Source organism: Amblyomma mixtum, chromosome 6, assembly GCF_055824585.1.
Source record: "Amblyomma mixtum isolate Tamu chromosome 6, ASM5582458v1, whole genome shotgun sequence".
Classification (NCBI taxonomy): Eukaryota; Metazoa; Arthropoda; class Arachnida; order Ixodida; family Ixodidae; genus Amblyomma; species Amblyomma mixtum.
In genome coordinates, this window is record NC_143017.1 from 15737443 (window position 1) to 15756268 (window position 18826).

General features: G+C 48.6%; 2 protein-coding genes and 1 pseudogene across 2 annotated transcripts in view; all 3 read right to left on the reverse strand.

Annotated features, from left to right (window-relative positions):
• The window catches only part of LOC149338280 (uncharacterized), a 273452-nt gene that overhangs the window by 149644 nt on the left and 104982 nt on the right, over window positions 1-18826 (reverse strand). Inside the window, exon 15 of the mRNA XM_089550727.1 lies at window positions 12433-12486. Coding sequence (XP_089406853.1) covers window positions 12433-12486 — 54 coding nt within the window. The remainder of the gene's footprint in view (window positions 1-12432; window positions 12487-18826) is intronic.
• Window positions 759-7244, reverse strand: LOC149338282 (uncharacterized; annotated as a pseudogene).
• Window positions 12588-17927, reverse strand: LOC149338283 (uncharacterized). The gene is made up of 3 exons (XM_089549986.1): window positions 17900-17927; window positions 13766-14854; window positions 12588-12610 (listed from the first exon to the last, which is right to left on the reverse strand). The coding sequence occupies exons 1-3, from the start codon at window positions 17925-17927 to the stop codon at window positions 12588-12590; spliced, it is 1140 nt and encodes a 379-aa protein (XP_089406112.1).

The following is an 18826-nucleotide window of genomic DNA, read 5'->3' on the forward strand; positions in this document are numbered from 1 at the left end:
CTATTCTGCCTGTAGGATGCAACGCTTTCATGCTTTGGCTTTTCTTAATCAGATCTTCCTTCTCCTAAGGGAGCTTTGCCGGTACTGTGTCGAACCATCCAACAGCCAACCTCTGACGCGCACACCGTAATGATAACTGCGATATTATCGTTCATAGCATTAACATTGAGGTCGTCGTCTTCACATGAAGCCGAATATCTGTTCGGAAGCGATATCCTGAATTGCTCTGCATTCCCTCTTGCCGCTAACGCGTCAATAGACTTCTGTTTCAATAATTTCACTAATTTGTTGCGTTCCTTCTTCAAGCCCCAAGCCGATTTCTTCCTCTTGATTTCGGCTGGGGTATCATTAACCAGTTTATCATCCCTGACTCACTCTGCCTTCTTCCTGTCTCTAAATGTTTCAGCTATCATATTTTTCCATAGCTGGCTGGGCTGTCCTTAACTTCAGTTGGACCCTTTTCGTTAGCCTCCACGTGTCTGCCCCATAGATAAGTACCGGTAAGGTACACCTGTTTGATACTTTTCTTTTTAGTGCTATTGCTAAACAGACATTTATGAGCTGAGAGAACCCGACAAATGTGCTCCATGGCATTCTTATTCTTCTAGTTATACCTTACAAAAATGCATGTTGACTTTGTGTTGAGCGCATGTTGAAGTCCACGTTAACGTGACGCTGACATCCGCAGTCGTGTAGTGCTCCCCACATGCGCATAATTATATATATATAGTAGTAAGAGACCTTTATTCGGCCATAATTTACAGGCCGAGCATGTCGACCGCGTGGGCGACCAGAAGTCGCTGTTCTTCCTCCCCTTCAGCGACAAGCCAGTCGAGCCAGGTGGTGATGGATAAAGAACGTGGGGGGGGGGGGGGGGGGTAGGAACCCGACTGCTGAGCAGCCGGGCAGTAAAAGAGGCAATGGGCCAGGTCCGCATAGATACAGGGGCAGTTGGGACAGGAAGGGTCTGATCGATAGCGATAGAGAAAGAGGCGAGACGGGGTGATAACTGCATTCATTTGCATGTGCCTAAGAAGGCGAGCCTCCGGCCCCGTGAGCGATGGATGAGGGGGAGGGTAAAGGCGTTTGTCTAGGCTGAGCTCGAGGTAGACCTCATTTATGGTGCGGCGAAGGGTGAGTCTCCCACCGTCCTCCGAGGGCTTGGGCCAGGGGATCAACGGTGCCCGGAAAAGTGTGTCTCGGGCGAGCTGATGGGCCAGCTCATTGCCGTCAATTCCTTAATGCTCAGGGACCCAGCAGAGGAAAACGATGGAAGGCTGCAATGCGGAGACTGCTCGTTCGACCTCCTGTTGGAGAGAAGGGGTTAGGGTGCGTTTCTCTATCTGGTGTATAGCGGCTTGTGAATCTGAATAGACTGTGTACTCTTGAAGAGAGGGAAGGAGAGAAAATGTCTGAAGGGCATGTGCAATGGCGAGGACCTCGAGGGACAGTGCATCCGGAGGGTGTAGATACGGCCCGCTGGTGTGGGTTTCAGGAGCAGGGAGGTGGGGATGGTACAGGGCGTAGCCGCAGGAACCTCGAGGAGCTACGAAGGAGGCATCCGTGTAGGCTACACTCTGGGTATCAAAGAGAGGGGAATGGTGCTTCGCGGCCGCATGACGACGGCCGGCGTGCAGGACGGGGGACATGTTGGCCGGGATGGGGAGGATACGAAGATTGGGAGCAGGGGTTGGAATAGGAAAGGTAAAAGGGGCGATGGGAATGGGTGAGATACTCGCTTGAGTCAGTAACCATTGACCCTGACGGGTAAGGGAAAGGCGGGCAAGCTGCGAGTCACGATGGAGAGAGAGAAGAGAACGGAGAGGATGAAAGAGGCCTGTGGCAAATATCTTAGCGGTAGAGGTAGTGATAGAGAGGTTAAGGGCTGCCTTGTAGAGGCCCACAAGGGCAGTCTCGAGAGTGTTAAGTTGAGTCTGATTGAAGGAAATGTAGGGTGCAAAGTACAAGACCTTGTTGAGGGCCAGCGCGCGGGCAACTCGGCACGCGTAAGCCTCGTGGAGACCTGTGCGCCGAGTGACCACGCGCCGCAATAGGTGAGTTACGGAGTGGCAGGTGGTGACAGCGTGGTGGAGGGCTTGCACGTTCTTGGCCGCATGCAAAGGAAAGCCAAGAATTTTGCACTGCGTGACGACAGGAATGGGAGAGCCAGAAAGGTGGAGAGAGACGAAGTAGTTGTGTGAGCGCTGGTATGAGGAATGGTTGAGAAGGAGAAGCTCGGATTTTTCAGGAGCAGGAGAGAGGCCAGCGGTGGGGAGAAAGGAGTCAATGAGATCAAGGCCACGTTGCAGCGTGTCCTGTACGTGACCGGGAGAGCCCGACGAACACCACAGAGTGATGTCGTCGGCGTAAAATATATGATGCAGGTCGGGAATTTCATCTAGCTGGGAGGCGAGAGGAGCCATAGTAAGATTGAAAAGGGTAGGAGAGAGGACAGCACCTTGAGGAGTGCCACGGGTGAGGTGGGGGGGGGGGGGGGGGGGGGTCGGACAGATGGGTGTCTACTCGAAAGCGAGCCACACGTTTAGAGAGAAATGAACGAATATAAGAGTACATGCGGGGGCCACAGTCCAGGTAGTCGAGTTGGGAAAGGATGTGGTCGTGGCAAACACTGTCGAAGGCCTTGCGAACATCGACGGTCACAAGAGCGTGAATTTGAGTGGGGGTAGGTGACAGAAAGGTGTGTTGGAGAATCAGAAACATGTCTTGTGCACAGACGCGGCGTCGGAAGCCGATGAGAGAATTTCGGAAGAACTCCCTCGCCTCGAGAAAATTAGAGAGGCGGGTCAAGGCCATTCGCTCAAGGGTCTTACCAACGCACGATGTCAGGGAGATTGGGCGGAGGTTAGAGAGAGAGGGAGGTTTGCCCGGCTTTCGAATCCTAGAAATGAGGGAGGAGGTCCAGGAGCTCGGCAGGCAGCCGCTGTTCCAGGCCTCATTGTAGATATGAAGGAGGAATTCTTTGGCGCAGTCAGGAAGGTTGCGAAGTGTGGTATATGTAATGGCATCCTCACCGGGAGCCGAGCGTGTAGCATATATATATATATATATATATATATATATATATATATATATATATATATATATATATATATATATATATATATATATATATATATATATATATATATAGCGAAGTATACGCTTCGTTAAAGGAAACATATTTATTCGACTCGACGTTTCGATCGGAAGACCGATCATCTTCAGGAGAAGATCGGTCTTCCGATCGAAACGTCGAGTCGAATAAATATGTTTCCTTTAACGAAGCGTATACTTCGCTATATATTCTTGTAAGCAGTCAAATACTTCATGCTTTCGCAACCTCTATACATATATATATATATATATATATATATATATATATATATATATATATATATATATATATATAGCGCTTGAAGGTGCCAATAAACCGCTCTACAATATATATATATATATATATATATATATATATATCAAAAATTATTTCTTGGAAGCTGATTGAATAATATAAGATAAAGTCACAAAAATTGAAAAACGTAACAAGATTTATTCCACGACGTTTCGGCTGGAGGACCAACCTTTTTCGAGTGTATAACAGTATTCGAAACAAGCAGCTTTTATAGCATCCGCGAATTACAGGAAAATGTGTAAAACACTTTTTCCTCTCTGATCCGTGACAGTAGCGCAGTCGACGAACGTAGGTCCCGACCGAGATCACCCCGACCCGCTGCTTCTTCGCAGTAGCAGGGACGTCCTTTGGCTGCCTCACTCGCCGCACGCAACCTCCATCCCGTCTGAGAATGGCGCGAACGCCACGTCGGCGAATACGGCTCAGACTGTCCTTCCCGCAGTCCTCTCTGCCCTGTCTGTTTAGTTGCAGAAACTCAATTCGTCGTTCAAGACCGCCTTCGTGGAGCCGCTCGCGCCTGGCACCTGCATGTAGGCCGCCACCACACCACCTGATCGGCCTGAACAACTGCCCCCTGGCCGCTTTTGCCCCGACTCCACCCACACCTTCGTGCGCCTGGCCGTCGCACTGCAGGACACCTCGCATCAACGTGGAATGCGCCCCCCCCCCCCCCCCAGGACATCTCCCAATACCCTCCTACCCTCCCAACGACCGCCTACGTCACCATAACTGTTTCAAACTGGTCGATGGCATCCTTCATTTGCGAAATTGTAGCACCCTCGGTCACTCCTGGGTGCCTGTCATATCGTGTTCTCTTCGCCGAGAAATTTTGCATGCGTTCCACGACGATCTCACTGCCGGTCATTTAGGCTTCCAGAACACTTACGACCGCATGGAGCACTTCTCAACCTCTGTTGGAAGATATATTCCACCTTGCATCCTTTTCCAACGCCTCAAGCACGTCACGTCTCCTCTTGCGAGCCTTCAGCTTCTGCACTATCCTTTCTCCTCGTTCGAAGTCGGTGGAATTGAACTCTACGTTCTCTTACTGTTAACTCTATCGTGCAACCGTTGTATCGTCACTGCATTCAACTGCTTAATCAGATACACCGAAACGACCCCTGTTCTTTCTGGCTCTGCTTCTTAATTGCCCATTTCTTCCCGAATGCCATATTCCAGCGCCATGGTGCCTCTCGTGTCTTTATTAGCGAAAGCGGCCAGTCATTCTTCTCTACCATCCTTGCCGAGGTTGGTCATGCTTCTGGAACTGTGCATAACCACTTCAGCCTATCACCCCTAGACCAATGGGCTCACAGAATGCTTTCACCGCACGCGGTCGGATATGCTGTCCACGTATATCCAGCCCGGCCCCACCAACAGAGATGCCGTGCTCCCCTCCGTTGCCTTTTCTTGCAAGACTGCAGTGCCGCTTACCTTCATTCTCGAAGCATTTTCTTCTCTGCTTCCATAACCCCTTCAGCACTTTCCCGTGAAGAATTTACTTCCCGTCTTGCCTACTGCAGTACCATTGCCCGCCTGAAAACCGACGCCACCCAAGCCTCCCGGAAAAGCGCCTGCCTTCACCCATCGTGCTGTGTCTTTTTTCGCAGGAGATTAAGTGTTGCTGTCGGCTCCAGTGCGTACCCCCGACTTGTGCGAAAAAGTTCTCAGCCACTATACTGGTCCGTACACTTTACTCGAAAAAACTGCATATGAACGAACGCATTGTCTCTGTCCATCCTGCCGCAGACCGTCGTTGCCAAGGAGCATAGACTGTCAATGTCTCGCGCTTCCTTCGCCCTACTTCGCTATAACCTGCGACCAAGCAAGTCGTTGTCATCCCTGAAGGAAGAAGATGTAAGCACAGTTTGCGACCTTCATCTTCATCTCTACATATTCCTCATCATAGATCATCTTCGTGTTGATAGAAGTGGCCGCTATACTTGCGAGTGAGAATAAAGCTCACTGCGTCCTCAGTCTAACAATAATATATGTATATTGGCGCAAATCTTTGCAGTGTTCATTGTTCAAAGCTGCCGGCGCGCCTTTTCTCGTTTTGCTCGTGATACAAGAAGCGATCAGATTTATCTTGATTAACCGCATTCAGGCGCAGCCGCTTCTTTGTTCCAGAACGTTCTAGTAACTTAGCACGCTTTATCTCGAAAGTTCGTAATTGGCTTTAAATTCAGCACGACCGGGAGCGGCGGGCATTCTTTTCGAAGAGCACCGAGCACGCTTGTTGCGTTAACACCGCGGCCAGTCATTGGTCCTGCGGTCGGTGCTGCCATTACTACTGCAGTGGCTGCTTCACCAGTCCCCATGTTTCTGTCTATCTATTCCCCCCACTCGCCGCTTTTACGTTCTCGTGCTGCGCCTTACGCATTTGCGGACGTGGCTCTACTCGGCAAGCACGTGAACGCCCTATTCGACACGGGGACTGCTGCAAACGTATTGGACAAGTCGCTTTTGACCGGCGTGCCCAACTTAACCGGCCCTGAAACCGAGGTTTTAACAATCAACGGCCCCTTGGTCCACCAATTCGGACGTGTCATCAGTACCGAGTTTGTGTTCGCCGATAGCCCTATTTGGCTGGTGGTTCTCGGGTGCGGCTGGTGCCAGCAAGTGGGGTCGTTGCCAACTTCGTGACCCCGACAGCAGGCGTGCCGGCCTCCTCGTCGCCAAGGTTGGTTTCGCCGGCTTTTTCACTTTTTTGCGGACCTACGCCCCTTCCTGGTTTCGGCGGCTAGACGTGCCTCCCCCTCTCCGCGCGCTGTTCTACCGTAGCTTTGTCGTCACATTCCGCTCTCCGACGTGTGCACAGTGTTGATGCCTTCTGACGTGACCCTACCACCGGGGGCGGAAACTTGGGTACGGGGTCAGCTTGGCGGCCAGATAACCGTTGACGTGCTCTTCGAACCAGTCCGCTGCTACACCAGCCGGATCAGAATGATCCGGCTGGTATAGATATACATATACATATATATATATATATATATATATATATATATATATATATATATATATATATATATATATATATAAACACGGATCATTCTGTCGGTGGTCAAAGGCAATGCTCACGTGCTGGTGCTTAATATCAGTGGGCACCCACTCGTACTGCTTTACAGGTCGCCCCTGGGCACAGCGCACGTTTTAAGCCCAGGCTCACCGGTTGCCTCTCTGCAGCCTGCGGCCGTGACACTGGCTCCCACAACACCTGAGGCCCTACCGTGAAAGCCCTTCAATTTCGGCCCAACCTGACCTCGGCGGAGCTCGCTGCACTGAAGGCCCTACTGCAGCACCACCCCAGCAACACCACAACACCGCCCTCTACCGTCGTCCTTGTGCGGAAGAAGGATGGGGCGATACGCTTCTGCGTGCATTACCGCAAACTCAACGCCGTCACACATCTACACGTCTAACCATTGCCTCCTTGAGGACGCCCTCGACGGACTGAAGGGGTCATAATATTTCACCCCATTGGACTTTCTTTCGGGCTATTCGCAAGTACCACTTCATCCCGAAGGCACAGAAAAGACAGCGTTTGTGACTCCCGACGGTCTTCACTAGCTCAACCGCTTACCCTTCGGTCTCTCCAGTGCTCAAGCCATCTTCAAACCACGTCTTGGGACTCTTTAGAAGTGGACTAAGGTGCTGGTCTACCTGGACGCCGTAATTTCCTACGCGGCTACCTTTGAAAAACACAGCCGACGCCTCAAAATTGTCCTCGAAACGTCTGCCTCTGCTGGACTTCGCTCGAAACAAAAAAAAACGTTTGTTCGGTTTCCCGGAAGTGACGTACTTGGGTCACGTCGTAAACCGGCATGGCATTCATCCCGACGCTGTGAAACTCCAAGCGCTCACGGCCTACGAAGCTTCCACGAAGCTCCTCTTCTCCCGCGCAAAGTACTCGGCCGGCGTAGGTCGTACGCCGTGCGTTGTTCCCCGTAACGATGTATATATATGTATATATATTAGAGCGGCCAATAGCCTTAGAAACCAAGACGCACAGGTGACGTTTTCTTATTTTATTTGTATTGTCCACGATGAATATCACCAGTGAATATTTTTCGCTTAAAGATAGTTGGTTATAAAAAGTGAACAATAAACAACCGTATGCCGGCGGCGGTAAGCGAACTCACAACCTCCGAATCAGGCGTTCGGTATTCTTCCAACTAAGCTACAGCGACCGCGGCCAAATCTTCCGCGTTTGGGTGGGGGGGGGGGGCGGAATTTATGGTTGGTTTATTTATGGGTTTACAGTCCCAAAGCGACTAAGGCTATGAGAGACGCCGTAGTGAATTACTCCTGAAATTTCGACCACCTGGGGTTCTTTAGCGCGCACTCAGAAATTCAACCGCCGCGGCTGGGATCGAACCCATTGAGGAATTGAGGCCATTGAGGAATTGTACAAAGGGCCGCACCCACTCTGGAGGACTTCCCCCGCAGATCAGTAATTTCTTTCATTCAATCGAACAGTCATGAGTCGGGAGGAAAAACCAGTTCGACCAGCCTTGCCAAACACTTCAAAATAATCTGACAACTGTGGCACACCCAGCGAGTCGTCTGCTCCTTTGGTCCGTCGCGTCCGCTTAACATTATGGGATCGCAGACCAGTTTTTAGTGGCGTATGAATAGGGGATGCGCGGGCCGCGGGTGAATGGACCGTCGTGTGAATCGGCATTGACGGTCACTAAGAGGTGAAGCGTGTGCCACACGAGAGTTAACCGCGGACGTTCGTTCAAGCATTGTATCAGGGCCAATACTTGAGCTAATAAATTTTGCACGAAACCCTCATGCGCGCACTGGTGCCCATAGCAGAACTTCGTGACCAGAGAAAATAGAAACTGCATAGTGGGGAAGGTCACATATTCCTTCCCCAGTGGCCTGAGAACTTTGTTTATTCGCGCAAGCTTTCCAGAGTACGTGAGGTGGGAAGTAAATTGCTTATGCAAAGGTGCTGAAGAGGAGACGGTCAAAGAAAAGGCAGATACTTCCATGACGAAGGTAGGGGCCCGGCCATATACAAGGAAAAACACTGAGTAACGCGTTCTCGCGCCGTGTTGACGGCAAATGTCAGGAATAGCAGCAGGGAGTCATATTTGGTATGGTCAGGTTTATTGTTGGTGCAAAACATGTCTGAAAAGTTCCGATGGAAGCGTTCTGTGGGGCCATTGGTTCCGGTGTGATAAGCGGATTTTTTTTAAGGGTGATAGTCGAGACATGAAGAACTCGCTTCAAGACAGCGGAGAGGAAAGCCTTGCCACGGTTCTTAGAGAAGAACATGAGGGGCTCCATGGCGTAGAAGATTGGCGAGCAGAAAAGCATGGGCGGCCTCTGCAGCGAAGCCTGAAGGAAGAGCAACAGTTGCTACGCATCTGGTGACATGGCCCACAGCGGTGACTATCCAGTGATTGCCCGACAGTGTCAACGGCCGTGGTCAGTAATAATCGGTGCCGAAAACTTCAAACAGGCTGAATGCGAAAGGGAGCGGTTGTAAAATTCCCGCAGAAGGAGTCGTTGACAGTTTACGGCGTTGGCAAGGAATACAAGAGCATGCATATTTTTAACGCTGGTTGAAAGGCCCGGCCAGAGGTAGTGGCTTTTAAGGTGATCGTGGGTCTTCTGGAAACCCAGGTAACCAGTGGTTGTATCATCGTATAATGCTTGCAACAGCTGACAGAGCACGGAACGGGGTGCAACAGGAACTTACGAGTGGCCCAGAGGGTTGCAGTTGTACGGCGCTGCTAGGTCTATACTGCTTCGCATCGAAGCCGCAGCAGGCGGTTCTTAAGAACTAGCCACCGACTATCACAAGATGCCTAATCCTGGTACGAGTGTATGGTACGTGAGTTCGCAAATGTGGCAGTTGGTGCAGATTCCTTACTGCACACATAGCACAGAAACGACATGATTGACCACAAATTCATCGCAGGAGGCTCCAGAAGCACTACTGGCCGGCTGAATGCACAGGAGGTAAATTAAAGACCGCAACCCGTCAGTTACGCTTATCTAGTGACGACTGATATGAAACGAGAACTACTGACATCAATTCTTTTTCTGGCTTACTACCTCTACTACTGCAACTACCTCTACGCCTGCAACATACAATGTCTGTATTCTGTAAAAAATGCTTCGATTTAATCAACTTATGGCTGCTGTGTGTGACAATGTACATCCAGATTTTAAAAATCTGCTCAATTTTAGAGCATTTACTTCAAACATAAAAACTTTATTTCCAATGACTTGTTGGGAGTCATGAGGCGAAAAAGCTGCCATTGGCAGCTTGAGGGTGCCTGATGTCAGTGCAAGGCACCAGCATATAGGCAACAGAAAATTCTGAACACATGTGCACAGTTACGCTTTCACAAATTGACTGGTCGAAAGACATTGTCCATATACTTCAGCAAGAAAGCATACAGCATGAAAAACTGAAGGGCACTGAAAATACAATGACCACCATTAGCTGCACAAAAATTGGGATGACAAAAAATTTCGCGTGTCTGTTTTTCCATTATGTCTGCTTAAGCCATAATTTTGTAGCGAAAGCTACATCGGCCACGAACTTGCGATTTCGCTGTGGCGGTGCTCGGAGGAGGCAGAGAGACCTACCTTCAGCCGTTGCCTAGCAACTGCCGTCGCTGGCAGTCGCCGCGCGCTCGCCGCACCATCTGGCATGATGTCACACCGCGCGCCTCACCGCGGAGCCACCGCCGCCGTTTGGTATTACGTCACACCACTTGCCTCGTAGTTGCGCTCGCCTCCGCTCGCTTCGCCAGCTGTATCGCATGCCTGCTTTCGCTACGTATATGCTGGCATAGCCGAGATAAGCCACTGCCAAGTTTTTTTTTTCATACAGGACTTTGTTAAGCAAGCATAGCAAGTTGGTGTGAGTGACGTAGCTTACAATCTGTACGTCTGCGTGGTGCCAGGCATGTCTCAGATCCACGGCTGAGACAATCACTTTTCTGTTGCTCCGACTGTTCAAACATCGTCAAAGACCAATTCCCCCGAACCCGTAGGCTGCCATCCAAGTAACAAGAGTCGCTGTAAAGTATGTCTGCACATGACCACATCTTGTAGCGTCAATAGCACCGGTTCACTCTTTCGTTTAAGCATTCGCGGTCATTTCAACTGCGATACTGCAAATGTCATCTACCTGCTGCAGTGTACCGTATGTAATTTACAATATATAGGTCAGACTGAAACCCCGTTTAGATTACGCTTCAACAACCACAAAGCCTACGTTCAAGCCCTACCGAACTTACCGCTATCAACGCATATCCAACTCACCGGCCACTCATTTGATCAGATTTCTGCTACCATTCTGGAATCAGGCTTTAAAAGTAATCATGACCGGGAAATTAGGGAGTCTTACCTTATCTATAAGTTCAATACAGTGTCTTCCGGTTTAAATGAAAGCACAGGAAAACTGAGTTCCATACCCTCTTAATGCCCAAATATTTCGCTTTTAGGTCAGTGTATTCTGGTTCGTCATCAGTTTCTTTTCTAGATTTAGCAATAGATATTCTTTATACTGATTATGCTGTTCATTGCCTCCATGTGTTTCATTGATCATGTGTAACTTCTTCCTTCTCGCTGTTCAAGACGGTCACTTCTCATGTTTATTGACATGTTTATTATATGTAGCTAACACAGCAGATAGACTAAATTTAGCAAAGTAACTGTTGTGTATTGTGGTTCATTTACCGTCTTGTGATTGACACTGTGATTCATTTATGCGCCTGATGCTTTTTTTATCGAATTTTTTGGCTCTGTTATCCTGTGCGTTGTTCTTACCTACATATATTGTGCCATCTCTCTCGATCCAGACATTCTGACGAAGGCCGTTCCACGGTCGAAACGTCAATAAATTGTTTCAAGCGTTTCAAACGTTGGTCTACGTTTGGTCTATATATATATATATATATGCAGCAAGGGAAAATCTTGCCACGGTATGTAGTAGTAAGAACGTAGACCAACGTTTGAAACGCTTGAAACAATTTATTGACGTTTCGACCGTGGAACGGCCTTCGTCAGAATGTCTGGATCGAGAGAGATGGCACAATATATGTAGGTAAGAACAGCAATATATATAAAAATATATATATATTTATTTATATATATATAAAAGATCGGGAAGTGTCTGACTCGTCCACGTTACAAGAGTTGGCGCCGTATTGATGTTATGGAACCCAGAAGCAAGAAACTTATTTCCTAATTCACGAGAATGTTGACTATCAGTCAACATTCTGCCTGAGAAACATTCTGCGTGTAGTTGCTGCCTGAGAAAAAGAATGTCTTCACAAGTAAACATTGGACGAGGTAGTGTGATCTTTGCACTTGTTTAACATATTTGCGGTACGTGACAGGTAAAGAAGGGTTACTCCAACGCGGTGCTTTTGATTTCGATCAGGTTTCCAATTCGGTTAAATTTTGCAGCAGTAGGTGAGAGGAAACCTAATAAACTCAAGGTTTCTTATCGACGTGCTCAAAAATGATTCAGAGTTAATAACTGCACATTATTGAAACGAGTAGATGATAATCTTCTTTCCTATTTGTCATTTTATAGAGAACGGGTCATATCTCCAATGCCAGCGCCGCCCTCAGTGGCTGAAACAGTGTGGTTTCAGCCAACAGGGGCCAGAATTGCAAAGCGGGTCTGATATTCTAATGACAACTGATAAACCTGGCGTGCTTTAATCTAAGCTGCAATCGGAAGACAATGCGCATGGCTCCCAACCACTCCCTCTATGCCCACATTTTCAGTACGGGTGCAATTTTCAGGCGCAATTACAGGTGGCATTAAGTTGGATTGCCACATGTGTCTACTGATGCTCTATGAGACAACTGACTTCATTCAGGAAAAAGCTAAGAATGTGAAGTGCAGATAAAAATGCTGCAATCGGACGCCATGCTCCGCGCTACTGGACAGGAGTGCTGGTGTGTGCGTGTGTGCAGAGGGAAAGAAAAAGAGGCGGAAGCCACCGTACAAATTCCATCATCTGGCTTCACGCACTTACCGGTGGGCCCGGGGGTCCGTCTCGGCCGCGCTCCCCGCGTGGTCCGGCCGGTCCCTGCGAAGGTTTGCGTCTGTGATGAGCTACCAGCACTCTAACTCCCCGAGACCTCATGTATTTCTTTATTTAAGAATACTCCAGTCCTGACTTATGGAACGTTAATGTTGATTAATGACAAGAACTGCAAGATAAGCAACGTCAGGCAATGCCAACACTGCACCAAAAAATTGAAAACCAGAAAAACAAAAGGCACAACTATCTCAGTTTTGAGCTTGCATGCAATATATTTCCAATAAACGTGCAAGTAATTTAAAATTCTGTGCTACGACATCGTAGTCCCGGAGGCCATTCCACAAGTGTGTTGAATAAGGAAGCAGTAGCTTGGTTTCGGCTAGTTGATAACAGTTTTTCGAAAACACCGCAAAAAAGACACGGACGACACAGAACTGGACGGTATAGGCGCAGAAGGAAAGAGAATTGAAACCGTCCAGAAAGTTTTGATATAGCGGTATGTGGCCCTATGGTTCGAATGTACGCGATGTTTTAAGAAGGGAAGGAAGGAAGGAAAGAGACTTTAATGGATAATGGAGAGGTCTGCCTGGTTATAGGCCTGGCATGCTACTCCAGGTGAGGATGAAAAAAGAGGGTGAAAAAAAAAGTGACATCAAACATGCTCAGCACTCACGCACTCTCACACACACAATGATTATCAAAGTATGTCCACTAAAACCGTGTCCCTTAGATGACTATCAAAGTATGTCCACTAAACCCGTGTCCCTTAGAAAAACTAAGAAAGCTTTTGTCCCTCGCTCAGCCGAAGTTGCACCAGTCCAGGGTCCAAGGACATGCTCCAGGTACACGGGGTCGTCCTGACGAAGTCCTAAAGCACCTAACAGTGCCTTGCGAGGAGTATTAAAGATTTGGCAGTGGCAAATCAAGTGTTCAATATCTTCACGCACACCACATGTCGGGCACAGAAGGCTACTTGATACACCAATTTTATGAAGATAGAATTTAGAAAAGGCAACGTCCAGACGAATTCGGTGCAGGCAATTACAGTCACGTCTATTTAAATTCCGAGGCATGCGGCATTCACAAACGGGGTCAATGCGAAAGAGGGGTCTGTATTGACGCCGCGGATCACACCACAAAGAGCGTTGCGTCTGCCAGGCTTTAGTAGCGAGAAGTCTCGCGCCATCACTGCGAGAAAACGGTATCGGTAGAACCAAGGAGGTGTCGCCATGCGCCGATCTTTCTGCGCCGTCAGCACGATCATTGCCTGCGAGGCCACAGTCAGCGGGTAACCACTGAAGCACAACACGATGACGTAACTCACAGGCCTCGGTGTGTAACCTATTCAAGTAAACGACGATCTGCTCTTGAAGGCTTCCTGGTGAATTTATCGCCTGTAGTGCAGCGCGAGAGTCACTGAAGACAACCCACGCTGTTGGCGGTTGTTGTAGGATGTAAGTAAATGCAACACGCAGAGCAGCCAGCTCGGTAGCAGTAGTCGAGGTGCGGTGACTGAGTATCGCTGAAATTGTGGTGCATGTTGACGGAATCCAGACGCCAATCGCAGATGACAAGGACGTGACAGAGCCATCAGTGTAGATGTGACGGTACGCACTGTAGCAACTATGAATGTGCTCAAGCGCAAAGTATTTAAGTGCAGGATTGGGGGTGTTTGTTTTTCTTTTAATGCCAGGGATTGTGATCTTAATTTGCCATGCTGCATACCTCCAAGGTGCGGTGGAGGTTGTGACAGGACGCTGGTACTGTGATGGGAGAATGTTAGAAATTTCCTCCATGCAGTACTCAGCGAGTGGGTGGTTTGGTACACGAGCCACAAACCGCACCTGGGCACGAAGGACCTCCTGGGTTAAAAGCACTGATGCCGATAGACGTCTGCTCTCAGCTGGAGTACCCATTATGGAGGTGTTTTTTGGAAGGCCGAGCCAGATTCGCAAGGTTTTAGCTTGCATGGCTTCAAGAATTTTAATATTAGTTTGCGAAATACCCTCCAGAGCTGGGAGACTGTAGCGCAGAAGGCCTTCACAGAGGGCTCCATACAGTCGAAGTAATGATGGTGTAGAACAGCCTGTTCTGCTGGTGGAGAGCATACGAAAAATAGAGGCGTAAGAGCAGAGCTTGACTTTCATCTGTTGCACATGTGGGGACCATGACAGTGACCTGTCAAACGTTACCCCCAGAAATGTATGGGTTGTGACGTACGGTATTGGAGTACCAGCAACTTTCAGCCCGTAGCGCGAAAGATCACGCCTTGAAAATGCAATTGCTGAGCTTTTATCGGACGAGATGGCGAGACCGCGCTTGCTTAAGAATGATTCAATGGAGCCTATTGCCCTCTGTAGACGGGCATGCACAATGCGCCTATTGCGTCCGGAACACCATATACAGATGTCATCTGCATAAAGGGAGGTTTCAACTGTCGGTGGCAAGCATTTTTCCAAGCCAACAAGTGAGAGATTGAAAAGGGTGGGACTTAGTATACCCCCCTGAGGTACTCTGCGAGATATTTGATGCGGAGCTGTGTCACCTTCACATGTTGACATAAAAATCGATCTCTCATGAAGATAGTCACGCAGCCAGTTATACATTCGTCCGGTAATGCCAATTGATTGTAAAGCTGAGTGGATTGCCTCATGTGTGACGTTGTCAAATGCTCCCTTCACGTCAAGAAACACTGCAATGGTCATAGCCCGCACTGCTTTGCTGCGTTTGACACAATTGGCAAGGGCAATAACATTGTCAATGCTGCTGCGTCCTTTTCGAAAACCAGACATGGTCGGAGGATAAATTCCCCTGTACGTCAGGTCCCAGGTTAAACGGGAGTGAACCATTTTCTCCATCAACTTCCCGACGCAACTTAGAAGGGCTATAGGACGATAGGCGTTTAAGTCAGTCGATGGTTTTCCAGGCTTGAGGATGGGTATGACACGCGCACGCTTCCAACACCTTTCAAGGCGGCCGAACTCCCAGGAGGTGTTATAAACTGCGAGGAGTTGAACCTTGGCGCTAGTTGTCAGGTGAGAGAGGGTAGTGTAGCTTATGCCATATGGTCCAGGGCAGGATCTTTTATTGGTAGTTGCCAGAGCCAAAGAAGAGAAGGATACATGTATGTTTATATCTTCATTTTTATTCAATTCCAGCCCCTAAAGGTGAAACGCGCCATTAGGTTCGTTAGCAAATTCAATCGTCTGATTACCACTGCAAGCAGGACGAACACGTCAATAATTTCGGAAGCACCACCCATGCCAGCACAAAAAACTCACATGAATAAGCAAGTACTGTCCCCATCCACATCTCCATCTATGTGCGGCGCTTCGCAAGCCCTAGCACTAAACTAATCGTCCCGCAATAACGCCTTTTCATCACTGAGACTATGTAAGGAGCATCGTTGCTACCAGCTGCGCCACTACGTAAGAGAAGGCGAAAGAAGCGCGGAGAAATGCGAGCGATGATGGTGATGGACCGAATTACGTCGCGGTCAGCTGTGCAGGACCGCCGATTCTGCACATGTATAGTGGAACCTGCGCCGATATGTTGGCATGGGTAAACTCTTCGGTAAACGACTGATGCAAGGAAGAAAAAGATATTGAAAAGATAAATTTTTGAATGGCGTAAGGGAACAGACACAGGATGACACGGAAGCAGAAAGAGCGCCGACTTGCCCTTGTCTTCCTGTGTTTGTTCCTTTGCGCCATTCAAAAATTTTATGATGAACTAACTAGCCCGACAGCAAGTAATATTGAAAATCCCGGTAATTTTTACAGTAAAAATACGTCGTTTTGGTGGGTGACGCTTAGTGGTCAATATTCCACATCTACTGCGCCAGAATCACATGCGCACGTAACCGTAAATTGTTGAAGCCACCCTGTGGAACTCCGAAGGGTCCGCCGCCCTCGAGATCCAAACTCAAGGCCTGCAAGATGGAACATTCTCTGAGAAGAATATGGCTTTGAGATTGGTTTTCTTGCTGGTTTGCTTTGGTTTTCTTCACGCCCCCTCTTGGAGGCAATCTGCGCGACGAGAATATTAGGAAGCTGGCCTCAAAGCTACCTCGTGTACAAACCACCTTCTGCCCTGACGGTCCCTTTCCCACAATGCGCGTAGCGCTTCCACTTTTCCTTCCGTATTTAACTAGTCGAAGCTCTACTAAGAGCACTGCTTTTGTGTACAAACTGCAATGCCGAATTGCAGAAAGCGCATAACTCTTTCCAAGGGGATGTTACTGCGAGAAAGTGGTAGTGAACAACCGCGTTTTGGCTACTGTGGAATATACATTGTAGTCATTCTTCACTGCATGCCGAATAAAGTGAAGCATTATTGATGTTGGGATTAAAAGTGTCGATCAGAGTAACGCGTCTATAGTCTGCTGCTCCACGTTACGGAAAGAGAAAGAGCAAAGGAGGAAGAGACGAAGAAATTAAGAACGGGCTGAGCTCCAGAGTTCAATTTCACATAACCTTCTCAGGCATATTTCTTACATCGAAACCTTTTTAGGACACAAACGTCAGCACTCACGATCCACGCAGCCGACTGCATCCAGCCATTACACTGCTGCTAACATTGGCTATTCTTGGGAGACTGCTGCCCAGAGCTTTGTCGCCTTGAACCTGAAGCACGGTTATTGTTACGCTCCGACGTTGTCCAGTTTCATTCCAGCGATGAAGACCGCCTCCTCGGGCGGTCGGCGAAGAGCCGGTTGTTCAGCTTTCGTACGAAGTGCATTCCTTCCCGCATAGAGACAACACAGGCCGGGCACGTGGAAGACGATATCGGGTGTGATAAAGTGGCAGCTGTTGCAGTGGCCTCCAGGTTCAGTTTTAGGATTTTAGCTCTTCGAGCTTGGGATGCGAAGACTCAACAGGCGGAACATGCTATTCGTAGACCTTCTTCGGATATTAAGCGGAAGCCAAAAAAGAACCAATTTAAAGCCTGTGAATCCCATCTTGTCGAAAGTCTATCATTCATTAGTGATTCCAAGGCACATTCTACGTCCTGTCTTTTACTTGACGCCTTTTGAAAGCATTTGTGTCGTGACGTCCGTGCGCCTCTGCATCGTTCACAGAGCGCTTTTGTTGATGTTTCTATGGTGGCCAAAGGAATCTCCCGGATAGTGTACGTGTCTATGCTAATCGCAATGTGCAGTTCTATGAAATTCCTTGCCCGGAGCTGATAAGAAAATTGACGCTCCCATATAACCTCGGCAGCGGCCACAAGGCTACAGCACAAACGGCGCATTGCCTTGTTGGTGCCATATTAGAATAACTTATGTCCCACAGCAGGTCATAAGGCACCGTTTGCTGCGACTCGGAAGGCCGGACTCTGTGTGCCCTCGACCACGGGTTCGACATGGGATGGATGGTGCGCGCGGATCATCAGGCTATTCCCGCTGTGAGCGAGCAGCTTTCCGGCATTCGAGTTTCCTATCCTACGCTTCGCTTACCTGGGATCGGCGGTTGCGGGGATGGCATTGCGATTACTGCTAACACTGCTTGTGATAATTAGCATGCCGTCGCCAGTCGTTTCTAGCTTACAGCATTAGTCAAAAGTATGCAGGCAAGATCATCATCATCAACAACTGCCTAGCTACGTTTACATCAGTACAAAGGCCTAGCCCACTGCTGTTTCGTAGCCCTGTCCTGCGCCAGCTTCATTCGGCAATTTTCGGCCTGAAAGTTCCTTGTCCTATGCGCCCACTCGGCCCTGTATATACGAAGGACGCCTACAGTCATCGAAAGCAAGTAGCATAAGGGGATGTTCCTCCTCTAGCGCTCTAGCCCTGCTGTCCGCAATCGCGCATTTCGCCGTGGTCCATACAAAGCGCTATATAGCCTATCTGCTATATACGGGGTGCTTCACCATAATATTTAAAAATAGGGCTTTGAGCTAGACGAGCGTTTTTTTCAGCACAGCATTGTTAGCAGTATAATACCTCAGAGAACAGCTAAGATGTGCTAGGCAGCAGGCTGATTAACTAATATTGAATAGCTAACTCCTGCTTGGACCATATTTGGTCCGCAGTATATGATAAGTAAAAAATAAACAAATGATTATTACTGTCAGGCTCCTTGATTATGGAGACGCGTGTAGCCTACGGTAGACAATATTCATATCGGTATATGGAATTTCGAAAACAGTGTCAGCCTCTGCAGTGCGGCCCTACAAGTTTTGGCTACATCACGGCAAAATGCATGCGCTTTCGAGGAGCTTTCAGGCAAAGCAACCTCTCCAGTGGACTTAACTCATCGAAATAGCCAAAATTTCTTGGGCCAAAGCGCCGAGCGTAACCGCGTTTCTGAAATTCTAAAAACAAATATGAATATTTATTACGGTGGGCCACGCCTGTCGACAAGTAAGAAGCGTAGCAGTA

Bases quoted from the DNA above. Each gene is read 5' to 3' on its own strand.
- LOC149338283 (XM_089549986.1), bottom strand. From the start codon at position 17,927: ATGCCATCCCCGCAACCGCCGATCCCAG. The intron at 14,855-17,899 runs GTAAGCGAAGCG...CCCTTTATGCAG, and splicing joins CCCGCAACCGCCGATCCCAG to ATGACATCTGTATATGGTGT. The intron at 12,611-13,765 runs GTGAGTTACGTC...CTTATCTTGCAG, and splicing joins TAGGTTACACACCGAGGCCT to TTCTTGTCATTAATCAACAT.